Genomic DNA, 24,557 nt, shown 5'->3' on the forward strand with positions numbered 1-24,557 from the left:
TTTGATAAACTTTTAAGTTTAAAAATCAATTGCTTTTGAGCTAATTTGTCAATTTTTGTGGCTTCAGAGTAGAGTTGATAACTAAACTTCGATTTGGCCAAACTGATATTGTCTGCCCATAGTTGTTAAATCGAGATACGATTCGTGACTCGAAATCTCATTTTGTGAATCGAGACTCGTGAATCGTATCGAATTGTAAGATACGGATCCATTTTAAAATATTATAAAAAAAAATATTTACCATATATTTAACTTTAAATATGATTCTAAAAATGAAATTTTAATATCCAAATAGAAATTATATAAAGTTAAATACTTAAATTTAAATTTAAATTTAATGCAATTTAAATAAAACTAATGGCCAAACATGCATCAACATCAAAAGAATTAGGGTAATTAATTTATTAGTCCCTATATTTTGACAAAACACACTGTTTAGTCCCTGTATTTTCAAAAACACATGGTAAGGTCCCTAACCTTTTTCCTCAGCGAACTATTTAGTTCTTCCGTCTATTTGTTAGATTTTTTACCGTTTATAAATTCGGAAATGACAAATACCTTTTACTATTTACCTTCAAATTTCAGAAGAGGAAATCCAATTTAGAAGAAGAAGCTATTTATATGGAGAACAAGAAAAAGAACAAACCCATTGCTTACGAATTTGAACGATTAAGAAGAAAATCAAGAAAAGGAACACTCAAAGTTGATTTTAGATGCAGTAGAGTTTAAAGAAAAGGAAAATAAAGAAAAAGAAGAACGCAAATCCGAATTGACTAACAGAATCTTCATGAGAGTCTAACGGTAGGGACTAAACAGTTTACCGAGAAAAACGTTAGAGATTAAACAGTTCATCGAAAAAAAGGTTAGGGACTTTACCGTGTGTTTTTGAAAATACAGGGACTAAACAATGTGTTTTGTCAAAATACAGGGACTAATAAATTAATTACCCAAAGAATTATATAAATTAAGTTAATAACAAATAAATAGAAGAGAAGTTTTGACATATATAACCTTTTCATAGAAGTTCAGCCGATGAGCCGGCAGTTCAGCCGGCACATTGCAGCAGATTCAGCAGAACCTTCTATCCGAAGCAGTACTCGATCAAGACGGATTCAAACATTCTTGTCATTCGCTGATGATAAGATAGACGAATCGAAAAGCAAGTCGAAACGAAAACGCGGAGATGATTTATCAATTCATAGTGCAAAAGATGATCAATCAGTTAATGGTAGTGAAAGGATTCAAAGAGATAATAGTGTTAATTGGCTTCATTAACTGGTAAGCTCTAGATGGAGTTAATTACGTCTGGTTGCGATTCTCCGACTATCAGATATGAAATAAAAATGTCGTAAATCTTAAATTTTTAACTAGAAAGTTAAGTGACGGATCCGGGAGATGCTTCGGGTGTTCTTTAATGATCTATGGGTGTTCAATTGATATTTAACTGATGATTTTGCAGAAAAAAAAGCTTTGTACGCATCTTCTGTCGAGTTTTCCGGGTTAAACCCCAAAAAGGTGCATTTTAAAGGAATTATTCCCAATCTGGTAATGGTTGGGAAATAATTCCCTTAAAGAGGGATGTTTTTAACTCCGTAGTTAAAATAGCCCCATTACGGCGGGGCCACTGCCGTAAATTACAGTTGTGGGCCCGCCGCAATGATACAAAAGACAAAAGCACTTGCTTTTGTCTCTTGTACCATTACGACGACCACCGCTGTAATGAGACTTTTTTTAACCACAAAGAGGAATTATTTTCCAACCATTACCAGGTTGGGAAGAATTACCTTAAATGACCCCTTTTTGGAGCTTAATCCGAGTTTTTTGTCCTTTTGGATCCGTCAGTGTTGTTTAACTTTGGTTTCACGGTTCTTTGACGAAAATATGACGTGGATGACAAGTCATCCAATTTTTCCACGTGGAAACTATAAAATAAAAATACCAACAAAATTTTGATAGCTTCTTTTTTATTATTTTCCATGTGGCATCTCCGGCGAGTGTGTTGGTTTTTGAATAAAAAGACCATGGTGAAGTGAAATCAAAGTTAAATGAGGATAACTTTCTCGTTTAAAATTTAAAATTTACAACATTTCTGATAATTGGAGGACGATAAATGTAATTAACCCGATGTAGACGACTCAAACTATTTGTCTTGTATAATATGTAAAAATAGAAATATATTAGTAAAATCATACAATTGCAATTGTAAAAACAGTATTGTTATAATACAAACAATGTATAAAATCCTTTGTATAATCTTTCTTCACATTTTATTATGGTAAATTACACACATGGTCCCTGAACTTTGCATTTACTTACGTTATGGTCTTTGAACGTCGCATTGATTTTCGTTATGGTCTTTGAACTTCAAAATCGAATATTGTGGCTCCTGGATTTTGCACTTTACTAATATAGTGGTCCCTTTTAACATTAATCCATACAATCACTCTGCTAGTAGGTAATTCTCCATTGTAGAACGGATAGAAATGATATTATGAGCAACTTTAATTTTTAAATATTTTAAATAGATGAATATGTATTTCAAGTATAGACATGTTCATGAGCTTGTCTTTTATGAATGAGCTTGGACGTGTATATTTAGCATTTAGTCTAGTCCGGATTTGCTCAAAACCACATATAAAATGGATGACTTTGGATATTGTTCCGAAAGCACGAACTCAATCCGCTTTTATATATTATATATATAGAGAGAGAATTAACTCTGATTATTAGGAGAGAACATATTTAGACTCGACGTATAAAATGATACAATTTTAACACTAATATTTTGTAGGTGGAGTAACTTGAGATTCCATTAACGACAAATCCAACAAAAGTTCATTTCCGTTAATTTAATTTCACCTGTGCACCACCTAACGTACAAATTTAGTCCTATAATCAGGGGTGGAGACAGAAGAGGACCTGGAAGGGCCCGGCCCCCTGCAGCCGGGACCACCTCTACCACTGATGGTTTTGGCCTCTCGGTCTTTGGAACTAACCCTACTGTGGATAGTTTTGGCACCCTTGTTTTCTACAAATTAACCGGGTGGTTAATTAACTCATTTAGTTTGTATTTAATTATAAAATTCAACTTGATTAATATATGATAGGCGATAAAAAAATTCTAAGATTATTCAGAACGACTAAATTCTACTTTTGTAGTCCAAATCTAGCTTAATTTTGAGAAGTTTTACAATGGTACGTAAAAATTGATCCCGGAGCACTCAGATGATAACTTGTATATATACGCAAAAAAAAAAAAAAAAAAAACTTTAGTGAATTTGATTTAGCAAAAAAAAAAAAAAATATGCATGCACATGAAAATTGGCCCCCCTTGAGGAACTTTAATTCTTGAAAATTTCCGTTTTGAGGTCATTTAGGTGTTGTTTGGTTAGGAGGGAGAGAGTGAATTTTTAGAGAGAGAAAGCTCCAAAAAATGTGATTTTGCAAAATAAAAAATGCGGTTTCATTATAAATGTCGTTACGAACAACTTTAATTCTTAAATATTTTCATTTTGAGGTCGTTAATGATCATTTTGAGGAGTTAGTTAAAGTTGAGTGGCCACCGGTATTAAAAGTATAAAGTTCAATGACCATATCATTAAGAATTGAAGGTCAATGACCATAATATTCAAATAGGTAAAGTTCAGTAGCCATAGGTGTAATTCACCCGTCAAATCCATCGTTGATGGAGTCTAAACTTACTCTATCTACAAAACGTTAATACTAACATTGCTCAGGGTCTTAAGTTTATTCTCCCCCAATAATCATATGACTAATTCTTATTGTTAAATAAATTAACTAAATTTTAAATTGCTATATTTTTCTTATTCACGATTATAATTTAATTTTTTAAATATAAAATAATCCTCTCATTCTTTTTTATATGTCGTTTAAGGTTGTTCACCAATATCAGTATAACATTCATTACATTATTAAAATGACTAATTTACCCTCAATACCTTTCTCTAAATTTTTAATTTCTATTTTCTTAAATTTTATGGCTTAATTCGGATTACTTGCATTAATACTAAACTTCTCTCTCTCTTGTCACGAATAAGGGTAAAATGGAGAAAATATTTCGAAAAATGTATTGGTAATACAAAACAACCTATGAAGCACTGATACTTCCCGGAGGTCACCGTACGAGTATCCGATACTCCGGGTGTGGGGATTCGCCGGGGATTCGACGGGATACGTACGGGATTCGCCTGGGAAGTATCCCCTTTTTTCTTATTTTTTTTAAATGAGGGGATACGCGGGGACACGCCGGGGACACTTCGGGGACACGTCGGGGATACTTTAGGGGTTTTTTTAAAAAAACTTAGAAAGTATAAGGTTTTTTTTTAAAAAAAACTCAGTAAATAGAAGGATTAAAATGAAATAATCCAAGATTACTGGTATATACAGGGTTATCGCGATTGAACTGAACCCTAAACTAAATTGAAAATCTCTCCTGTCGATTGAACCCTAATCGTATCGAGTTCTTCTATTCAGTCGATCCCTCTCACTCATCTGGTCGATCCCATATATATTATTAATTATATATAAAATTTGCCGTATCCCCGCCGTACCCGTATCTCATATTTTTTTAGAAATGCCGTTTGCCGTACCCGTACGCGTACCCGCACCCGTATGCGTACCCGTATCGGTGGTTCATAGAAAACAACATATAAAAAAGAACAAAATAAAAAAGCTAAAACGTGGTATAATAAAAAACAGAGAGAGTATTATTAATTGGACGAACTAAACTAAACTGAACTTAGCAAATCCGGAATTCATAAATACAGATCTACCTGAAAATAACCTTAAATTGAAGGATCACTATTGCAATGGAATTACATCATACAAACAAACTCTTTTAACATAAACATGAAATGAAATTATTCAGAAATTTCAACTCAATGAGCTAAAAATAGAAACTTTGAATGTCATCATGTAAAAAACCCCAAAACAAACAATGATTAATATACATACATATATATATATTCTTTCTACAAAAATATAGATTCCTGTGTACCAAATCAAACAACGTAAAAAAAAAAGCCGGTCGGATCAGAAATCGATTATTAGTTGTTCTTTTCGGCAGCCGCCTGCTTCGCTCCGAGAGAGAAGAACTCGGTAATAACTTCAAGGGGCATCCCTTTGGTTTCTGGGACTTTCAAGTAAACAAATACCAATGATATGACACAAACAACTGCGTAGAACCCGAAAACACCGGCTAGACCGATCGATTTAAGCATAACGGGGAGTGAATAGGTGACTATGATGTCGCCGATCCAGAAAGTCAGGGCGCAGATGGCAATGCAGAGGCCACGGACTCGAGTTGGGAAGATTTCTGCGCAGAGGATGTTTGGGATTGGACCGAATCCCATGACGAAGCAACAGAAGTAGAGGATGACGCTGAATGTTGAGATCGATGCGTTGATGACGTTGCCGAGATTGACTAGGCTTCCGAGGACTAGGATGAGGAGAGAGACTATCAAGATGGGGATTGTGTAAAGCAATAAACTCCTGCAAACAAAAGGAATGAGTCAAGAATCAGAAATGCAGAACACGAACTTTTTGACTGAAATTAAGTAAACTGAACTGAATTCTAGTGAAACTGAAATAATAATATAATCCTTTAAAAATAGCAATAATTAAAATAAAAAGCTTATAAAAATAATACTGGTTCTAATAATACTAATAATAGTAATAAAAAAAATAATTATAATTATAATAAGGAATGGTAAATTACTGAATTGAATGCTACTGAACTGAACTGAAATTACTGATATTGAAATTAAGTGACAAAGAACAGGGCCTAATTTCAATGAAGTTTCATAGACAAAAGATAAAACTCGGTCCATGTATTTCGCACAATTTGTTGGTTTGCCCCTCCTTGATTTCAATGTTGACACATTTAACTCCACAAAAGTCGTAGTTTATTCCCTGTACTTGCCTAAATTTCTTTAATAAGCCCTTGTGCTGTATTTTTCGGATGATCTCCCGCTGACTAAGAAATCCATCAAGCATCTCTGTAGGGCTTATTGAAGAAATTTAGGCAAATATAGCGACTCAATGTTCCGACTCGATAAAAGCTCGATCGTATTTGGCTCGATTTATAAACGAGACGAGCTTGAATACGGCAAAGCTCAGCTCGAAAGCTCGCGAGCAGGCTCGATTCTAGGTTCATGAACAAATTCGATTATAATGTTCATGAACACGCTCGTGACAAGCTTGGTTCGATTGTTTTTTTAATAAAACAATGTAGTTTTGTAGATTTCAAAACTATGTAGTTTTGTGTTAATTCAAATCAATATAATTAATGAGTTGTTAACGAGCGAAGTTCATGAATTAAATTAACGAGCTGCTCATGAGCAAAGCTCGTGAACAAGCTCGCGAACAGGTCCAATCATATATCTTATATTAATCTCTGACACACCCCACACACAAATGCCCATTGGGCTAGCAGCGTCGACCGTTTGGTCCTAGAGGTTCTAATACCATGTCATGGAACCGATTGAACTAAAAGCTCGAGCTGATAGTTAAGGCCCAATCATATATCTTATATTAATCTCTGGCAACTATTAGCTTAAACTTTTAGTTCAATTGGTTCCACGAGGGTTCGAAATCTGACAACTAACTGTTGTTAACAAAAAACAATGAAGTGGCACAGTGTAGCTAGATTCCAACAAGAAATCATGAACTAAAAAAGAGGAACTCTTCTAGAAAATTGCCATTGTCAAAGATAGTAATAAAAAACCATTCTTGGGCCTTACCTATCATCTTAAGCTTACGAGTTACGGGTCAAACGGTCCCATGATATGGTATCAGATCCTCCTTAGACCAGACCAAGTGGTCGAGGGTTCAAATACTGGCAACTCCCATTTATTAAAAGAAATTTCAGCACATAGCAAAATGAGTCTGTGTTGTAGACGCTTTGATCCAAAAGCTTAAAGTCATAGTAGCGTTACACAGTCTCCCTCTACCATGTGTTGAAATTGAACAATAAATGGTGTCGGAATTTGAACTCTCGACCTTTTGGTCTAAGGGGCTTTGATGCCATATCAAGAAACCAATTGACCCGACCCACAAGCTTATGCTTATAGGTAAAGCCCAAGAATAGTTTTTATCAGCAATGTTCACATGGAATAGTTTTTATCAGCAATGTTCACATGGACCTTAACGACCAAATGAATTTGGCTATTCACCGTTAGATCTAGACTTATTAAATCTAAGTCTTAGCATGTTTTGAATCTTCACTCTAGGATTTTAATAAGCCTATATCTAACGGTGAATGACCAAATTCATTTGGTCGTTAAGGTCCAAATGATCAAAACCGTTGCTTTTATATATTATCCGTGATAATAATGACTAAATGTCTGCTTGGATGGAGATTAAATAATGGATGGAGAAGGTCATTAGGAGGAGAGAGATTTCAAAGGTTAATGGCTTAAACCATTATGCGGTCCCTAACCTATCCAAAATTTTGTCGTTTGGCCCGAACCTATTATTTTGTCATGTTTGGCCCCTAAACTATCCCAATTGCTGAAATTTCACCAAATTTAGATGGAGGCTTGACAGAACAGTTATCCTCTGGCACGTGGTGATATTTTGACACCTGGACTGGACATGCGACATGTTTTAAAGTTTTGTTTGCCACATAAATGTTCTTATGTGAAAATAATTAATTAGAAATAAAAAAGAAATAAATCCGTAAATTAAAATCTATTAAATCAAGATGTCAAAATTTTGTCACTTGTCAATAGGATAGCGGTTCTGTTAAATCTCCATTCGAATTGGGTGAAATTTTACCAATTGGACCTAGATCAGGAGCCAAATATGACTAAATAATAGGTCAGAGGCCAAATGCCAAAATTTTGGATAGGTCGGGGGCCAAATAATGGTTTAAGCCGAGGTTAATTGAAGATTTAAAAAACCTCCAAGAGCCTTCATTTTAAGTTCCACCAAATCGGTGGGATTCGGAAATCAAGTATTTTCATCTCTCCTTCCATTATTTAATCTTCCCTAACCTCCATCCAAGCCGACCCTAAAGGATGGTGATAACGCGGGGAGAGCATATTCAGGGGCGAAAACGGAAGTAAAATAAAATACCTTCGTCCCGAGAGATCCATGAGCCTCATTGCCACAGCTATACAGGGGAGCATTAACAATGTTGTTACTGCACTTATAAGCAAAGATGAAGAAGTTGAGCTGATCCCTAAGTTTGCAAGAAGCACTCCGACGCCTGCCTGCTCAAGAATTTGGGGAGTGTAATAGAGAACCCCATTTATCCCGGAGAACTGCACAACGAGAATACGTAATTTTAGATCATAATTGTAGAAAATAATCTCGAAACATTTCCATTACATACGAACAAATTGCATACACCATAAATTTGAACATGTAGGCGTCTTGAAGACACTAAACGATAATCAAAACACAGTAAAAGAATCCGAAAAATAGAAATAAAACATATAGCTGGGACAAGTGCATAGTTGGATTTAGACACTGTTAGATATCCTACATTGTTTAATCAATGAGCTATATATGGCTCCTTGTATATGCGAAGCAATCTTTCTCCTTCGAGGTACCTTTTCGGGTTAGGCATTTGTTTAAAGACACGGTAATTTGTAATTAAAATGCTGCAGATAGGGCTGTAATCGAGCCGACCCGAGCCTTGGCCTGCTCTCAAGCTCGACTCGCTATAAAATTAACAAGCTCGAGCCCGAGCCGAGCTTCTCATTAGAAAATAAACGAGCATGAACGGAGCTTCGAGCTTGTTTTGAGCCCAAAATCTTCTTTGAACTGGTTCATTAAGAAAATTATCTAACCATGAATTGTTTGCGAATAAATTGTTAATTATATTTATGAAGTTTGCTCTCAAATAGCTCTTTAATTGTGTACATAAACAAGCTCACAAGCAAAGTTCGTGAATAAATAAACAAGATGCTTACAAATAGTTCGTCGATTACTCATTTATTATGTTTGTGAACGAACTCATCTAATAGCAAATGAAATAATATCAAGTTTAGATATTTTGTGAAATAACACAAAACTATATATTTTTATACAAGGGTTAAGGTGCAAAAATACCCCTAACGCGTTAGGTCAGGAGCAATTTTACCCCTAACGTTTAAAATAGTGCAATTTTACCCCTAATGTTGGAAGCCAAGAGAAATTTTACCTCTAACGTTGATAAATTGGATCAATTTAAGAAATAATTCACCAATCTGTCTTCTCGGTCATGAATCTTGTCGTTTACACTTCGCGCATGCGTCATTTTATCAATAACAAATCACAAACATATGTTGAGATGTGGAAAATAAAAATATACTGTCTTTTGTATGAATTGCACAAAAAAAATTCAAAAATTCATCGAATTTATAAATATTAATCTTCAATTCTATTATTAAATTATAAAAAACATGAAATATTTTTTTAAACTAACTGATACTGTATGTAATTAATGAAGAATAAGGAACAAAATATTTGTGTTTTATAATAGTGTCTGAAATTATCCAAATTATCAACGTTGGGGTAAAATTGCTATTGGCTACCAACGTTAGGGGTAAAATTGCAAACGTGAAGTGTAAATGACAAGATTCATGACCGAGAAGACAGTTTGATGAATTATTTCTCAAATTGATCCAATTTATTAACGTTAGGGGTAAAATTGCTCTTGGCTTCCAACGTTAGGGGTAAAATTGCACCATTTTAAACGGCAAGGGTAAAATTGCTCATGAACCAAAACGTTAAGGGTATTTGTGCACCTTAAGCCTTTATACAAAACTAAAATTTGTTCATAAATGTTCTAATCAAGCCTGCTCGCGAGCTTTCGAGCCGAGCTTTGGCCTGCTCAAACCGAGCCAATAAATCGTTCTCACGAGCGGCTCGTTTAAAAATCGAGCCGAGTTGACTCGAGCATTTATCGAGCCGACCACCGAGCCACTCATGAGCGGCTCGGCTCATTTACAGCTCTAGCTGTAGACATATATGGTTGGTATGCATAGAAGGATAAAAGAAAGTTTTAGAATATGTTTAGGACCACAAAAACAAATTGAACAAAAATTGTTTTCGTTCATTTTCGACTTGAACGAGGAAGAACAAAGACCCCTGAATTCGGAGAAAACGGCCTCGTGTGGACGGACTAGAGGTGCAACATTTGGTACACTGCGTCAAACTTTGTTTCTAGTCTACAAGAGGTAGTATTTTAATCCTTTTTATAGGGTTCTAATTAGCTGGTTATAAATAAATTAAAAAGCCTAATACATCCTCAACCCCCCAAGTTGTCTAAAAACTGTAACGGACCCCCTCAACTTGCTTATTTGGAACAAATAAACCCTCAAATGCCATGTGGCAGCACGTGATTGTAGGGATTAGTTATAACATTTTGAAATTCCAATCACGCGTTGACACGTGGCATTTGAGGGGTTATTTGTTCCAAATAAGCAAGTTAAGGGGGGTTCAAGGTTGTAAAAGACGCTAGTCAGACAGGGGTCCCGGGGATTAATAGTTTTTATATTTTTATAATTTTTAATAAATAAATTATTATATAAATATAATTAAAATATGAATTATAACTATGTAAAAATAATAATAGAAAATAATTAAGATAGAAAAACATATATATTTTAATATTTGTTACATTAATGTTCTTAAAAAATAAAAATATGCCAACAAAATAACAAAATGTGCTAAAAAAACAATGTTTGATAGTTTTAGGTATTTTCTTTTAGTTTTTGGTTATTTAATAATTTATTTAAAAGGGCGGCCCGGTGCACTACGCGTCCCCGCTGAGCAAGGGTCCGGGGAGGGGTCCCACCACAAGGGTGTACTGGGGGCAAGCCTTCCCTTGCCAATTTATTTGGCAAGGGGCCGCTCCTAAGACTCGAACCCGTGACCTCTTGGTCACACGACAACAACGTTTACCGTTGTGCCAAGGCTCGCCCTCTATTTAATAATTTATTTAAAATTTTTAAAAAAATAAAAAAATAAACTATTTAATAATTTATTTAAAATTTAAAAAATTGACATAAAATTAAATGGCCAAATTTTTAAAAAGGGTGCGCCTGGTAGCCGCCTAGAGCCGGTCATCAAAAAATCGGTAAACCGACTTATGCCGACTGACTTGAGGAAATTGGGACGGTGTTCTAAAAATCCTCACCTAGGCCGATTTTTAGAACACTGAGGGGGTTAGTTGTAATGTTTTGAAGTTCGGGGTCAGTTGTAGTTTTTGGACGACTTGGGGGTCACAATTAGATCATAATAACAAGCAGATTAAAATTTACCTGTTGAAGAATTTGGAGTCCAACCCCGACAGTTAAAGCACTTTTGACCCCTGGTTCGAAAAGATCTTTCCAACTAGGTCCTTTAGCTGCAGTTTCAGACGGGTGAACCATAGCCGGTCCAATTGGATGTTGTTCCAGAAGCTGCCGGGAATAAAGAGCCGGTTGGCTCACCAAAGCCGAAGCCTGGACGAATTCGCTCTCAGCAGGCGCATCACCACCGCCGTGCAAAGAAACCAGAGATCCACGCCGCGAAGCAGGCGCACCGTCTTGATGCAAATAAATCCTTTTAAACCCACCTTCCTTCTGCCCATCTTGGCCGTCTCTCTCGGACCATTTCCACGCTAACTGCCAACCGCTACCAATCCCCGTGCTACCAACCGAATCCCCACCTTGTCCTTGCATCAGACTCCCGTGTCTCATGCTCGAAAGACTTCCATGTACAGGTGCTGTCAATTCTTCCTTGTCCATGCTCGTTGCCTGCCGTGATATTAACGGACTATGCAGATTATCATCGGAGTCATTACCACCCGTATCCGAGGGATAATCATCGCCTTCTCTGGGTTGGCTTTCCTCATCCCACTCTTTCGGTTGCCCTCCGACACTGAACATACTGCCGAAGTGCGGGAAAAGCATACTTCTCATGCTTCCGGTGTCGGGGTGTTTCTCGTGTACACTGCCAAAGAGGGTAACTAGAGGATCCATGAGAGGCACACTCTGGTTTACCATACTTCCTGGCCGAGATGCAAGACGAATACTGCTCTGCCCGGGAACTGGTTTCGCAATCCAGCTAAGACCTCCTTCCGGTCCGTATAACTTCATTTGATCTTTGTCTTCAGATATCTCTTGGTCATCAATTATATCATTAGCTGGGCCGATTATGTACTCCTCTATCGATGTGTCAGCCCCAACCCCGAGTCCTTCGACTAGTAAAGCCATCTCACCTGTTCATCTGAACCATATCAGTATCATCATATTGTCAAAAATGTCACGCAAAATACATTCCCCTAAAAGATAGGATAATCGTAAGATTGAAGTTCGGAGTACGACAAAAACCATCGAACTGTTAGATTCCAAAACCATTTCGATAATTCGAATTATCTTTATTGTATGATGTATGGTATCATCTACATCAAAAACACGATAACACGATTTACAGACAACATTCTTGACACGATTATCATTTTGGTGTCTTTTATACTCCCTCCATTCTCAAATAAGTGTCGTTTTAGAATTTTCACACAAATTAAGAAACATAATTAATGTGCACTTAAATTAATAAATTTACATGGATTAACTAAATAAAAATTCTCTCTCTTATGATAATTGGAGAAGAAACTTTGAAAGCTTAAAAAACACATAAATCAAGACAAAATTTAAATGCTTAGACCAAAAACCTATACTAAATTTTATTGAAAAACGAAAACGACACTTAAAAAAGAACTAAAACAATTATCTAAAACGACACTTATTTGAGAATGGAGGGAGTATCATATATAATCATACAATTGGTAGGGGAAGGCTTGCTCCTAGTACATCCTTGTGGTGGGACCCCTCCCCGGACCCTCGCTCAGCGGGGACGCGTAGTGCACCGGGCCGCCCTTTTATATCATATATAATCATATGCAATATATAAATCATGTAACAAGATTAGCAAGGTTGTAACATGGCTCCCGGGATTAGTCGGGAATTAATCAGATTTGTATTTTTATACTTTTATAATTTTTAATAAATAAATTATTATACAAATGCAATTAAAATATGAATTATACTAAAGGGCGGCCCAGTGCACTACGCGTCTCCGCTAAGCGAGGGTCCGGGGAGGGGTCCCACTACAAGGGCGTACTGGGGGCAAGCCTTCCCCTGCCAATTTTTTTTGGCAAGAGGCCACTCCTAAGACTCGAACCCGTGACCTCTCAGTCACACGACAACAACTTTTACCGTTGCGCCAAGGCTTGCTCTCTAAAATATGAATTATACTATGTAAAAATAATAATATAAAATATTTTAAGATAGAAAAACATATATATTTTAATATTTGTTACATTAATGTCCTTAAAAAATAAAAATGTGCCAATAAAATAACATTAATAACAAAATGTGCCAAAAAAAAAAAACATTAGTATCCTTAAAAATAGCGTTTTAGGTATTTTCTTTTAGTTTTTGGTTATTTAATAATTTATTTAAAATTAAAAAAAAAAATTGATATAAACTTAAAAGGCCAATTTTTTAAAATGGACCGCCTAGGGCCACCTGGATCCACCTAGGTTTGCCTGGGCGGGCAAAAATCAGTAAACCGACTTATGCCGACCGACTTGAGGAAATCGGGACGGTGTTCTAAAAATCCCTACCTAGGCAGCCGGCTGGGCCGATTTTTAGAACACTGACGATTATGACACGATAACCCGTCTGACACGATTTACAGTTCTGATACATTTCAATTATCATAGAACTCAACGATGAATTCCTAGCATCAAATAAATGCCCTATAACTATGACCACTCGTATACGTTGACATGATTCACTTACGAGAGAATCAAAACCAAAAGCAGATTACAGCTCGTATTTCACACAAAGGAAACAGAACAGCTAACCAGATACATCGTCCCTGCCACGGAGCCTCTGCAAAACCTTCTTCGCCTCGAGCATCCGTCCTTTACTCACAAGCCATCTCGGAGACTCCGGCAAGTAAAATACAGTCAAAAAAAGATAAATGAGCGAAGGAAAAGACAGAACCCCGAGCATCAATCTCCAATTTGGCGCATTTGTCAGGGACATTCCGAAAACCATACAGTATGACAAAAACATGCCACCAGATCCAGTAAACTGAGGAAGAGTATTCAATAAACCCCTGATTTCAGGTGGTGCAGTCTCCGATATGTAGACCGGAACAAGAGTGACGGCCAAACCGATACCGAATCCATCCAAAAGCCTCGCCAAGAGTAGAACATAAACATTGGGAGACCATAACATCACAATACCACTAATACAGTAAAGTACAGAAGAGATTATCATCAACGGACGGCGACCGAGCCAGTCTGCTATGGCTCCGGAACAAGTCGTAATCAGAGTAGCACCGATAAGTGAGGTAGCCACGATCAATCCTTCTATAGTTGGTTCGCTTTCCAATTTGAATTCCCGCTTAATATACAAAACAGCCCCTGCAAAAGAGAGATCCTTAGGCTCTGTTCTTTTTGACTGAAATTAAGTAAACTGAACTGAACTAAATGCTACTGAACTGAACTGAATTCTACTGAAATGGAAATAATAATATAATCTTTAAAAAATAGCAATAAAGGGCGGCCCGGTCGCATTACGCGTCCCCGCTGAGCGAGGGTCCGGGGAGGGGTCCCACCACAAGGGTGTATTGGGGGCAAGCCTTCCCTTGCCAATTTAATTGGCAAGAGGCCGCTCCTAAGACTCGAACCCGTGACCTCTGGTCACACGACAACAACGTTTTACCGTTGCGCCAATAAAAAGCTTATAAAAATAATAATGGTTCTAATAATAATAAAAAAAAAATTATAATAAATAATTATGATTAGGGTAAATAATTTATTAGTCCCTGCCTTTTTACCTAACACACTGTTTAGTCCCTCTATTTTGAAAAACATATTATAAGGTCTCTATCTTTTGTCAATATTAACCATTTGGTCCTTTTATCTAGTTTTTTTAGATTTTTAACTGAACATATCTTAGCTTTCAATAGGAAATACAAGATGGTCATGTTATTCTGCTATTTTCTATCGGTCTCTTTATGCCAAATATAACGGTTAAAAATCTAGAAAAAAAATAGACAGAATGACCAAATGGTTAATATTGACAAACAATAGGGATTTTATAATATGTTTTTCAAAATAGGGGGACTAAACAGTGTATTAGGTAAAAAGGAGGGGACTAATAAATTATTTACCCTTATGATTATAATAAATTACTGAACTGAATGCTACTGAACTGAAATTACTGATACTGAAATTAAGTGACAAAGAACAGCGCCTTAATCCCGATGAAGAATTAACCTCAAAAATGACTTTAATTTTAAAAAACAATAGATTTCGCGGAAAAATGTGTAAATTTAACCCTATGGTTATTACTTCGTGTATAAAACCGTGCATTGTTAGCACTGAAGTTTTGTAGATGGAGCAATTTCAAACTCCATTAACGGCGAATCCAACATAAGTCCATTTTCCGTTAATTTGGTGTCATGTTTGCGCCAAGGTACAAGTTTAGTACTCCCTCCGTTCCACAATATTTGTCTTTCTAGAGAAATTTTGTTGTTCCATAATGTTTGACGTTTTGATTCAATCAATGTACATTAATTGAAGTTTTACCAAATATATCCCTATTTAAGTTGCCTTTTTATTTTAGAATTAGATAAAAATTAATTAATTAATGCAATTAATACAAGGGTAACAAAGTCTTTTAGTTAATATTAATTACATTTCTTAATTCTTGTGCCTTAACCTTAAAAGACAAATATTATGGAACAGAGGGAATATATGGTTATTATTATGAGAGAACGGATTTAGACTCCACTGTGCAATATTAGCCTCCAATGGAGCTTAGATGGCACAAACATAGAACCAGATTAACAGAAAATCAGCTTTTGTTAACATCGCACGGTTTTATACTTGGAGTATAAATCTATTCTCCCCCAATAATCCCTAGATTTCAAATCAATTGAATTCATCATCAGCAATTATGAAGCAAATCGGACTTGTCCGAGATAAGAACACGAAATTCAAGCAACGATAGATTCTAAATTTACCTGCTATGGTTGCATTATCCCATCCTTGCAACAAGTTACCGACTGCAGCAGCTACAGCTACAAGCACAGCTCCGCTCATCTTTCCCGAAAACCAGGATTTGAAGTTTGAATCGAATTTTCCGCTAAAAAACACTAAACAACAAAGAAAAAGACCAAACTGTTAGAAATTGACTTGGTATTGACTATAACAAGCTTCATATCCGGGAAAAAAAAAAAAAAAAAAACAAGATATTTCGGCTAATTTTGCCTACATCCACGAACAAGGAGCAAAAAACAGTAAACAACACCAAACTGTTAGAAATTGACTCGGTATTGACTATAACAAGCTTAATATCCGGAACAAAAGCGAGATATTTCCGCTAATTTCGCCTACATCCACGGACGAGGAGCAAAAAACACTAACACAACAAAGAAATAGACCAAACTGTTAGAAATTGACTCGGTATTGACTATAACAAGCTTAATATCCGAAAAAAAAAAACAAGATATTTCGGCTAATTTTGCCTACATCTGGAGCAAAAAACACTAATACAACAAAGAAATAGACCAAACGGTTAGAAATTGACTCGATATCGACTATAAAGGGGGGCCGGTGCACTACGCGTCCCCGCTAAGTGAGGGTCCGGGGAGGGGTCCCACCACAAGGGTGTATTGGGGGCAAGCCTCCAATTTTTTTGGCAAGAGGCCGCTCCTAAGACTCGAACCTGTGACCTCTCGGTCACACAACAACAATGTTTCCTATTGCGCCAAGGTTCACCCTCTGACTCGGTATTGACTATAACAAGCTTAATATCCGGAACAAAAACACGATATTTTGCCTAATTTTGCCTACATCCACGGACGAGGAGCACACTAATCTGCAAGTTAGAGAAAGAAAATCACAATCTCTAACTCTCAATTTCATGAGATCCAATTATACTTAAATGCTAATTAGATTTACGTTTTCAATTCGAATTCTAATTAGAAAACCAAACTAAATAGAAACTAAATCCTTTTTCTAATTGGATTTACGTTTTCAATTCCGAAAAACCGAACTAAATAGAACCCTAAACATACCTGAAAACACAAACACTCAAAATCCAAGCAACCCAATACTCCAAAAACCCAAATAAAGCAAAAATCAAATCTTTTCTCCACAAACCAGAGAGAAAAGATCAATTATTCAATGCCATATCATGATACAAATAAAAGAAGAAAACCCAGAACAAAAACAAGATATTTCGGGTAATTTCCCCAAAAACCAGGATTTGAAGTTTGAATCCAATCTTCAGCTAAAAAACACTAAACAACAAAGAAACAGACCAAACTGTTAGAAATTGACTCGGTATTGACTATAACAAGCTTAATATCCGGAACAAAAACAAGATATTTCGGCTAATTTCGCCTACATCCATGGACGAGGAGCAAAAAACAGTAACACAACAAAGAAATAGACCAAACTGTTAGAAATTGACTTGCTATTGACTATAACAAGCTTAATATCACGAACAAAAACAAGATATTTCAGCTAACTTCGCCTACATCCACGGACAAGGAGCACACTAATCTGTAAGTTAATCACAATCTCTAACTCCCAATCTCATGAGATCCAATTAGACTTAAATGCTCACACATATGCATATCCAATTCTAATTAGAAAACCAAACTAAATCTAATTCTAATCCTTTTTCTAATTAGATTTAACTTTTCAATTCCAATTCTAATCCTTTTTCTAATTAGATTTAAGTTTTCAATTCTAATTCTAATTAGAAAAACCAAACTACATAGAACCCTAAACATACCTGAAAACACATAAAATCAAAATCCAAGCAACCCAATACTCCAAAACCCCAATTAAGCAAAAATCAAATCTTTTCTCCACAAAGCAGAGTGAAAAGATCAATCTTTCAATGCCATAAGATGATACAAATAAAAGAAAAAACCCCCAAATGTCTAAATCATCCAAAGAAAACAAAATTAATTAGAAAAACCAAACTAAATAGAACCCTAGACATACCTTAAAACACAAAGAATCAAAATCCAAGCAACCCAATACTCCAAAACCCCCAATTAAACAAATCTTTTCTCAACAAAGCAGAGAGAAAATATCAATCTTTCAATGCCATAAGATGATGATACAAATAATAGAAGAAAACCCCCAAATGTCTAAATCATTCAAAGAAAACAAAATTAAGTATTAATTAATCAATTTAATACCTAGCTAAGAAGAACCCCAAATGTCTAAATCATTCAAAAAAACAAAATTAATTAGAAAAACCAATCTAAATAGAACCCTGGACATACCTGTAAACACAAACAATGAAAATCCAAGCAACCCAATACTCCAAAACCCCAATTAAGCAAAAATCAAATCTTTTCTCCACAAAGCAGAGAGAAAAGATCAATCTTTCAATGCCATAAGATGATACAATTAAAAGAAGAAAACCCCAAAATGTCTAAATCACTCAAACAAAACAAAATTAAGTATTAATTAATCAATTTAATATAATTCTAATCCTTTTTATAATTAGATTTAAGATTTCAATTCCAATTCCAATTAGAAAAACCAAACTAAATAGAACCCTAAACATACCTGAAAACACAAACACTCAAAATCCAAGCAACCCAATACTCCAAAACCCCCAATTAATCAAATCTTTTCTCAACAAAGCAGAGAGAAAAGATCAATCTTTCAATGCCATAAGATGATACAACTGAAAGAAGAAAACCCCCAAATGTCTAAATCACTGAAACAAAACAAAATTAAGCATTAATTAATCAATTTAATACCTAGCTAAGCAGAACCGTCTACTAGATACTTTCAATTTCAGCCGTCAAGTATAATCAGATGCAGAAAGAGCCATCGTTTTCTCTGCAAATTGCCATCTAGAAGAAGAAGAAGAAGAAGCCAAAGAGGAACAGAAGTAAAGCCTGTAAGATTAAGACAGCTGCTCTTTTTGAAGTAAACCCTTATATGTCACTCACTTTTTGAAGTTAGAGTGATCTTTTTTAAAAAAAAATTGAAAGAAAAGGGGAAAAGAAAGTTTGAGGGGTGAAGAAGAAGATACTCTGTTAAGCATAAAATATTCCTTGTTAATGGAGGAGCAATAATGGAGAAGGGGTACAGGGAGGATTATAGGGATGAGTCCAAGATCCAATTTTTGAACTGTGGAAAATTGGAATCTTGTGTATAAAAAAATCTGGTTTCTACTAAATTACAAATTTTGCCTCTATTATCATTAATACAATACCCTTTTAGTTTTATTTTTTTTGTTTGAATAAATTTTAGTAATAAATTTACAAATATTCTTATTATTCTAAGACAAGGGTAATTTTTATTCTAACATGGTAAATAGTATAATTAGGGATTAAGGGTCAAAGTTCACTATAAGGTTTGAAAAGTTTGATTTGATACTTAAATAATCATCAAATATATTTTTTATTATTTTCACTTTTTCTTGGTAGTTTCATCCACTTACGTCCAATTTCACTTTTTTTAAGTTAAAAAGATTAATTTTTGAGTTATTTTAATCTCTTTTATCTTCTCAATAACGCTTGAAGTCTTTATTAGAATTTAATTAAGTTGTAATTCTTGGAATAAAAATTCATGTGTAAAAATGAAAGTTACCATTTTTAAATGTCTAATTTGAGCTTTTAATATTGATGCTTTAGTCAAAAGAAAAGACAAGCAAATGCGATAAAGTGTAAGGGAGAAAAGAGGCATAAAAGTCCAACACTAGAGCCAACACGTTGTGCTGCAGTAGGCAACACACCGTGCTAGACCCAAATTCAGCAAAAATGTATATTTTCCTACAAGCATCATGTGCTTCCTTATTCGTGCGGGCTCTATTTTCTACATCAAATTCAAAGTTTTCTTGCAATCTTTATGCAAATTTAAAGCCTTCTTACTTTATGTAATTTCAATTTTGACATTATGGCTTGTAATTTTCTCTATATAAACTAGCTTAGAATCCAATTTTAAATATTTAGATTTTATGCAATAAAATTTCCTTACACCTCGAGAGCTTGATTTTAGCAAAATTCGATGAACTTACGGTTCCATCCTTTTTCTCCAAACTCGAAGTTCCACTTCCGAATCTAAATCGACGACTTTGAGTCCGGTTAGCTAGTTCTAAGGGTTTAATCTTCTTCCACTTTACCTTGTTAACTAGTTTGTACTCTTTCTATGTGCTAGGTTGGGTTGTTTTCCGCTTAAACTTTTTTCACATTTTCAATATATGATTCACGATTTTCATTATACTTATTGATATTTATTCGTTGCTTTGATTCTCATAATTGATTACTATGTATGTTGATTACAAACTCTGAAATCCATTAGGATCCATATAGGCATTGCCTCACTGAGATTGACAACCCGGAAACCTAAGAACTGACAAACCACGACACTTACGAGCCCTAGTTTCCGAATCAATTAGAATTAGCATCGCCTTAAAAAGGAATCACGATCTAAGTACTTAGCGGAGTTGGCCGATTTATTCATAATCGTCTTTGCAAGAGTAATATATCACTTGTGTATAATCTGAAATATTGTTTATTATGTATTCTAACTTAATGCAATCTGTATCATCTCATAAGGACTTGTACGCTAAAATATGTCTCACATATAGCTTAGGAGTAGTTTATAATAGTTACGACACACCAAACCAAAGTAATCATCGCCAAGATAACGTTATACAATCGAGTAGTTTGATACTTGTGGGTATAAATCACGTGGATTTGATACTTGGACTTAACCATGACATTACTCTCACCATTCCTCAGTAAATATGTTAACCACTTTAGCTCGCAATAAGTGATTTTCGTTGCTTTGTACTTTTACTGATTGTACCTTGTTTTTTAGACTTCCAATAGACCATGAACCAAAACACACATAATATTCAATCACATATCTCATTGTCATTTTACATCTCCCCCACATCATTCCATCCTGGTTAAGTCACTTTGTGCATTGTAAAACAACCCCACATCTGCACTGGCCTTTGAGTACTTTATTACATGCATTGCAGCTTGCATTTGTACTATGGTTAGGTTGCTTATATATTGACTGAGTCGTTGTGTTATAAAGGCAATACCACGTCTTGTAAAACCTAAATACAATAATCTTCGAAACTGCTCATGCTTCTTACATACTTGTGAGACAACATTAGGTTGAACACTAGATGGAAATGGATTTGTTGAATTGAGAGCCTCTATCAATCAAGTATTTGTCACCGAGTCTCTGATGTATTTGGTTTGATATGTTAACAAATCTCTTTCTGATCTGGCCAACTCAATGTCAAGGAAGATTTTTCCTCCATGTCTTTTATTGTAAAACTATAAAATAATTATCTTTTAACTTATTCAAGTAACAACATAGATGCACCTGTTATTAGTAAATCATCTACATACACAATCAATGCTAGGAATTGATTATCGATTGTATGTTATGTAAAAACACAATAGTCATGAATAGATTTCACAAACCCGAATTGAATCAAGTTTTCTAAGAAAAAAAGGCTTTATTCCACTGTCTCCCATGTTGTTTAAGGCCATATAAAGACTTAGTAAGCTTGAAAACCATACCTCTTACCATTAGAATAACTCTCTGGTGGCTCCATGTATAATTCTTCATCAATAAACCCATGAAAGCATGCATATTAATGTTTATTCGTTGAATTGGCCATTAATTTTATTGTTGCAACTTCTAGAAAAACTCTTATTATGGTTACCTTTGTGACAAGTGAGTAACTATCATGGTAATCAACTTCAAACCTCTAGTCATACCCACGAGCAACTAGTCTTGATTTGTACTTAGAAATGACCATCACGTGCATATTTTATTTTAAAGGCCCATTTATAAGAAATTGCTCTTTTCCCCTTTGGTAACTCAACTACTTCCCAAGTCATATTATTCTCAAGTGCTTCCAACTCTTGTTTCATGGCTAACTTTCGCTATGAATTACCTTTTACCGTTTTGTAACATTTAGGTTCATAAATCTTTTCGATCTCTCCTAGGAAAGTTGTATGTACTTTACTGAACATGAATAACTTTATTGAATGCACAACATGTTTGACTACAAAATCTGTCATCCATCTAAGTCACTTAATACTTCTTGTAGATCTTCTCTCCTGATGTAATTGTGGCTCTAACCTTTGCCGACTAGTTTGAACATCATTACTTGAGGTTGTTACACCACTTTTTCGGTGTATAGTTGTGTAACTATCATTGTTCTTAGGCAAAGGACTAAAGATTGCATCATTTTATACTCTAGGGACCAAATGACACGTTCAAATAGTCATCTAAAACCAGTGCACTTATTTGTTTCTCTATGCACATAAGCATTGAATATGCCTTGTATACTGATGGTAGTAGATCCATCAATAAAATATGATCACGAACATGATTAAATTCTAGATTTAAGCCTGACAGAAATTGCATTAATTGTTTCTCTTGCACTTGTTTTGTGCAATCTTCCTTGATTCACCATATTTACATGAAATGTTGGGTTTAAATGTCCCTTCGTAATTAAAATATCAGAAGACCATAAACTTTCCCTATACATTTATTCTAGTTCTATGCATCAACTAAATCTCTTGATTATAGTGCAAACAAAAACGTATCAGCTAAATCCAAGAAAATACCAAATCGTTAGTTTCTTTCCACTTCAGACACTCCTCTGAATTAACACCATTCATAAAATTGATGAGGAAAATCATCTTGTTTGTATTTAGAGAGTAGAATTTTCCTTGCTTTACATCATGTATTGCTACCTATTTATACAAATATCTCTAACTGATTTGTACAGCTAATTGACAACTAATGTTAATTGACAGCTATTAAAAGAAATAAAATTAACTTAGTGGTATAATTGTCTTCTACCATGTGTATTTGTTAACCCAGTCATTGATATGATTCTTGTGCTTTAACAGCCCCCCTCAAACTCGGAGTGTAGAGATCAAACAAACCGAGTTTGAATTTGAAAGTATTGAAGGCAGGCAGATGTTGAGCCTTAGTGAACAGATCTGCAAGCTGGTCAATAGATCTGATGGGAAGAAGATGAACGACCTTTTTCTGAATTTGTTCACGAATAAGGTGACAGTCTATATCGATATGCTTGGTACATTCGTGAAAAACGGGGTTGTGAGCAATGTGTAGAGTGGCCTGGTTATCACAGAAAAGGACGGGAATTTTTGGACTTTGCATGTGGAAATCGCGTAAAAGGTATAGAATCCATTGAAGTTCACAAACGGAGGCAGCCATAGCTCGATACTCAGCTTCAGATGAACTTCTAGAGACGGTGGATTGTTTCTTTGATTTCCAGGAGATGAGTGATTTTCCCAGAAAAACGCAAAAACCGGTAACTGAATGTCTTGTTTCAGTACATGACCCCCAGTCGGCATCAGTGAAGGCCTTGAGTTCAATAGTGTTGTCTGAAGGATAAAAAAAGACCCTGACCTGGAGATCCTTTGAGGTACCTTAACACCCTGTGTGCCCTTTGCATATCATCTGTAGTTGGGTTATTTAGGTGTTGTGAAAGTTGATGTACAATATAGCAAATTTCTGGGCGAGTATGTGTGAGGTAAATGAGCTTGCCTATCAATTGTCGATAGGCTGGTATGTATGAGAAGGGGTGATTTTCTGGGGAAGGTTGGTAATTGGGTGTTGCTGGTGTGGCTACTGGCTTTGCATCCAAAAAACCCTAATCTTGGAGTAACTCTAGGCAGTATTTCCTTTGGCAACGATGAATGCCTTTGCTACTTCGAGCAATCTCGAAACCCAAGAAGTATTGTAAAGGGCTAAGATCTTTGATTTTAAAAAGATCATGAAGATAGCTTTTGATAGCGGCCACATCCTCTTTGCAATTACTGGTGACTAGCATGTCATCAACATAAACCAGGACCGCTAGGAAGTTGGTACCAGTAATTCTGATGAACAAGTAAGGATCCGATGTTGTTTGACTGAATCTAAAGGCCTTTAATGCAGTAGTAAGATGAACATTCCATTGTCTCCCTGCTTGTTTGAGCCTATAGAGGGACTTATGGAGATGGCATACAACTTTTCCAGGGAGATCAGGAACATCACAGCCTTGTGGGATACTCATGTAAACTTCTTCAGTAATTTCGCCATGGAGGTAAGCATTATTGATATCTAGTTGTTCCAATATCCATCCATTTAAGCTTGCCAATGCTATGAATAATCTGATAGTTGTAATTTTTGCAACAGGAGCAAAAGTTTCATTGAAGTCAATACCAGCCTGTTGAGTGAAACCTTTAGCAACCAGTCTTGCTTTGTACCTCTCAACTGTGCCATCAGCCTTGTACTTTGTTTTGAAAATCCATCTTCTTCCGATTGGTCATTTTCCTTGAGGTAAACTCACAATAGTCCAAGTTGAATTTGAATGAAGTGCCTGTAATTCTTTATGTATGGCATCTTTCCAATGAGGGTATTTAATAGCCTCTTCATATGTTGCAGGATACCTTTGGCAAGACAAGTTTACAGAAAAAAATTTCTTGGAGGATGAAATGTGATCATAAGATAG

The 24,557-nt window shown here is 35.5% G+C and overlaps 1 protein-coding gene across 3 annotated transcripts; it reads right to left on the reverse strand.

Moving 5' to 3' along the window:
* Window positions 1-4,706: 4,706 nt before the first annotated feature.
* LOC136207383 (monosaccharide-sensing protein 2) lies at window positions 4,707-19,192 on the reverse strand. Of its 3 annotated transcripts, XM_065998649.1 has the most exons (7): window positions 18,808-19,192; window positions 18,611-18,731; window positions 16,039-16,170; window positions 13,865-14,431; window positions 11,274-12,214; window positions 8,098-8,285; window positions 4,707-5,511 (listed from the first exon to the last, which is right to left on the reverse strand). In XM_065998649.1, exons 3-7 carry the CDS (start codon window positions 16,115-16,117, stop codon window positions 5,067-5,069), a joined length of 2,220 nt encoding a protein of 739 aa, XP_065854721.1. In that variant the 5' UTR covers window positions 16,118-16,170; window positions 18,611-18,731; window positions 18,808-19,192; the 3' UTR covers window positions 4,707-5,066. The 3 variants fall into 3 exon arrangements, with proteins under 3 accessions (XP_065854721.1, XP_065854720.1, XP_065854722.1); XM_065998648.1 differs by lacking the exon at window positions 18,611-18,731; XM_065998650.1 differs by lacking the exons at window positions 18,611-18,731; window positions 18,808-19,192 and adding an exon at window positions 17,095-17,115.
* Window positions 19,193-24,557: the final 5,365 nt, after the last annotated feature.

This window comes from Euphorbia lathyris, chromosome 9, assembly GCF_963576675.1.
Source record: "Euphorbia lathyris chromosome 9, ddEupLath1.1, whole genome shotgun sequence".
NCBI lineage: Eukaryota > Viridiplantae > Streptophyta > Magnoliopsida > Malpighiales > Euphorbiaceae > Euphorbia > Euphorbia lathyris.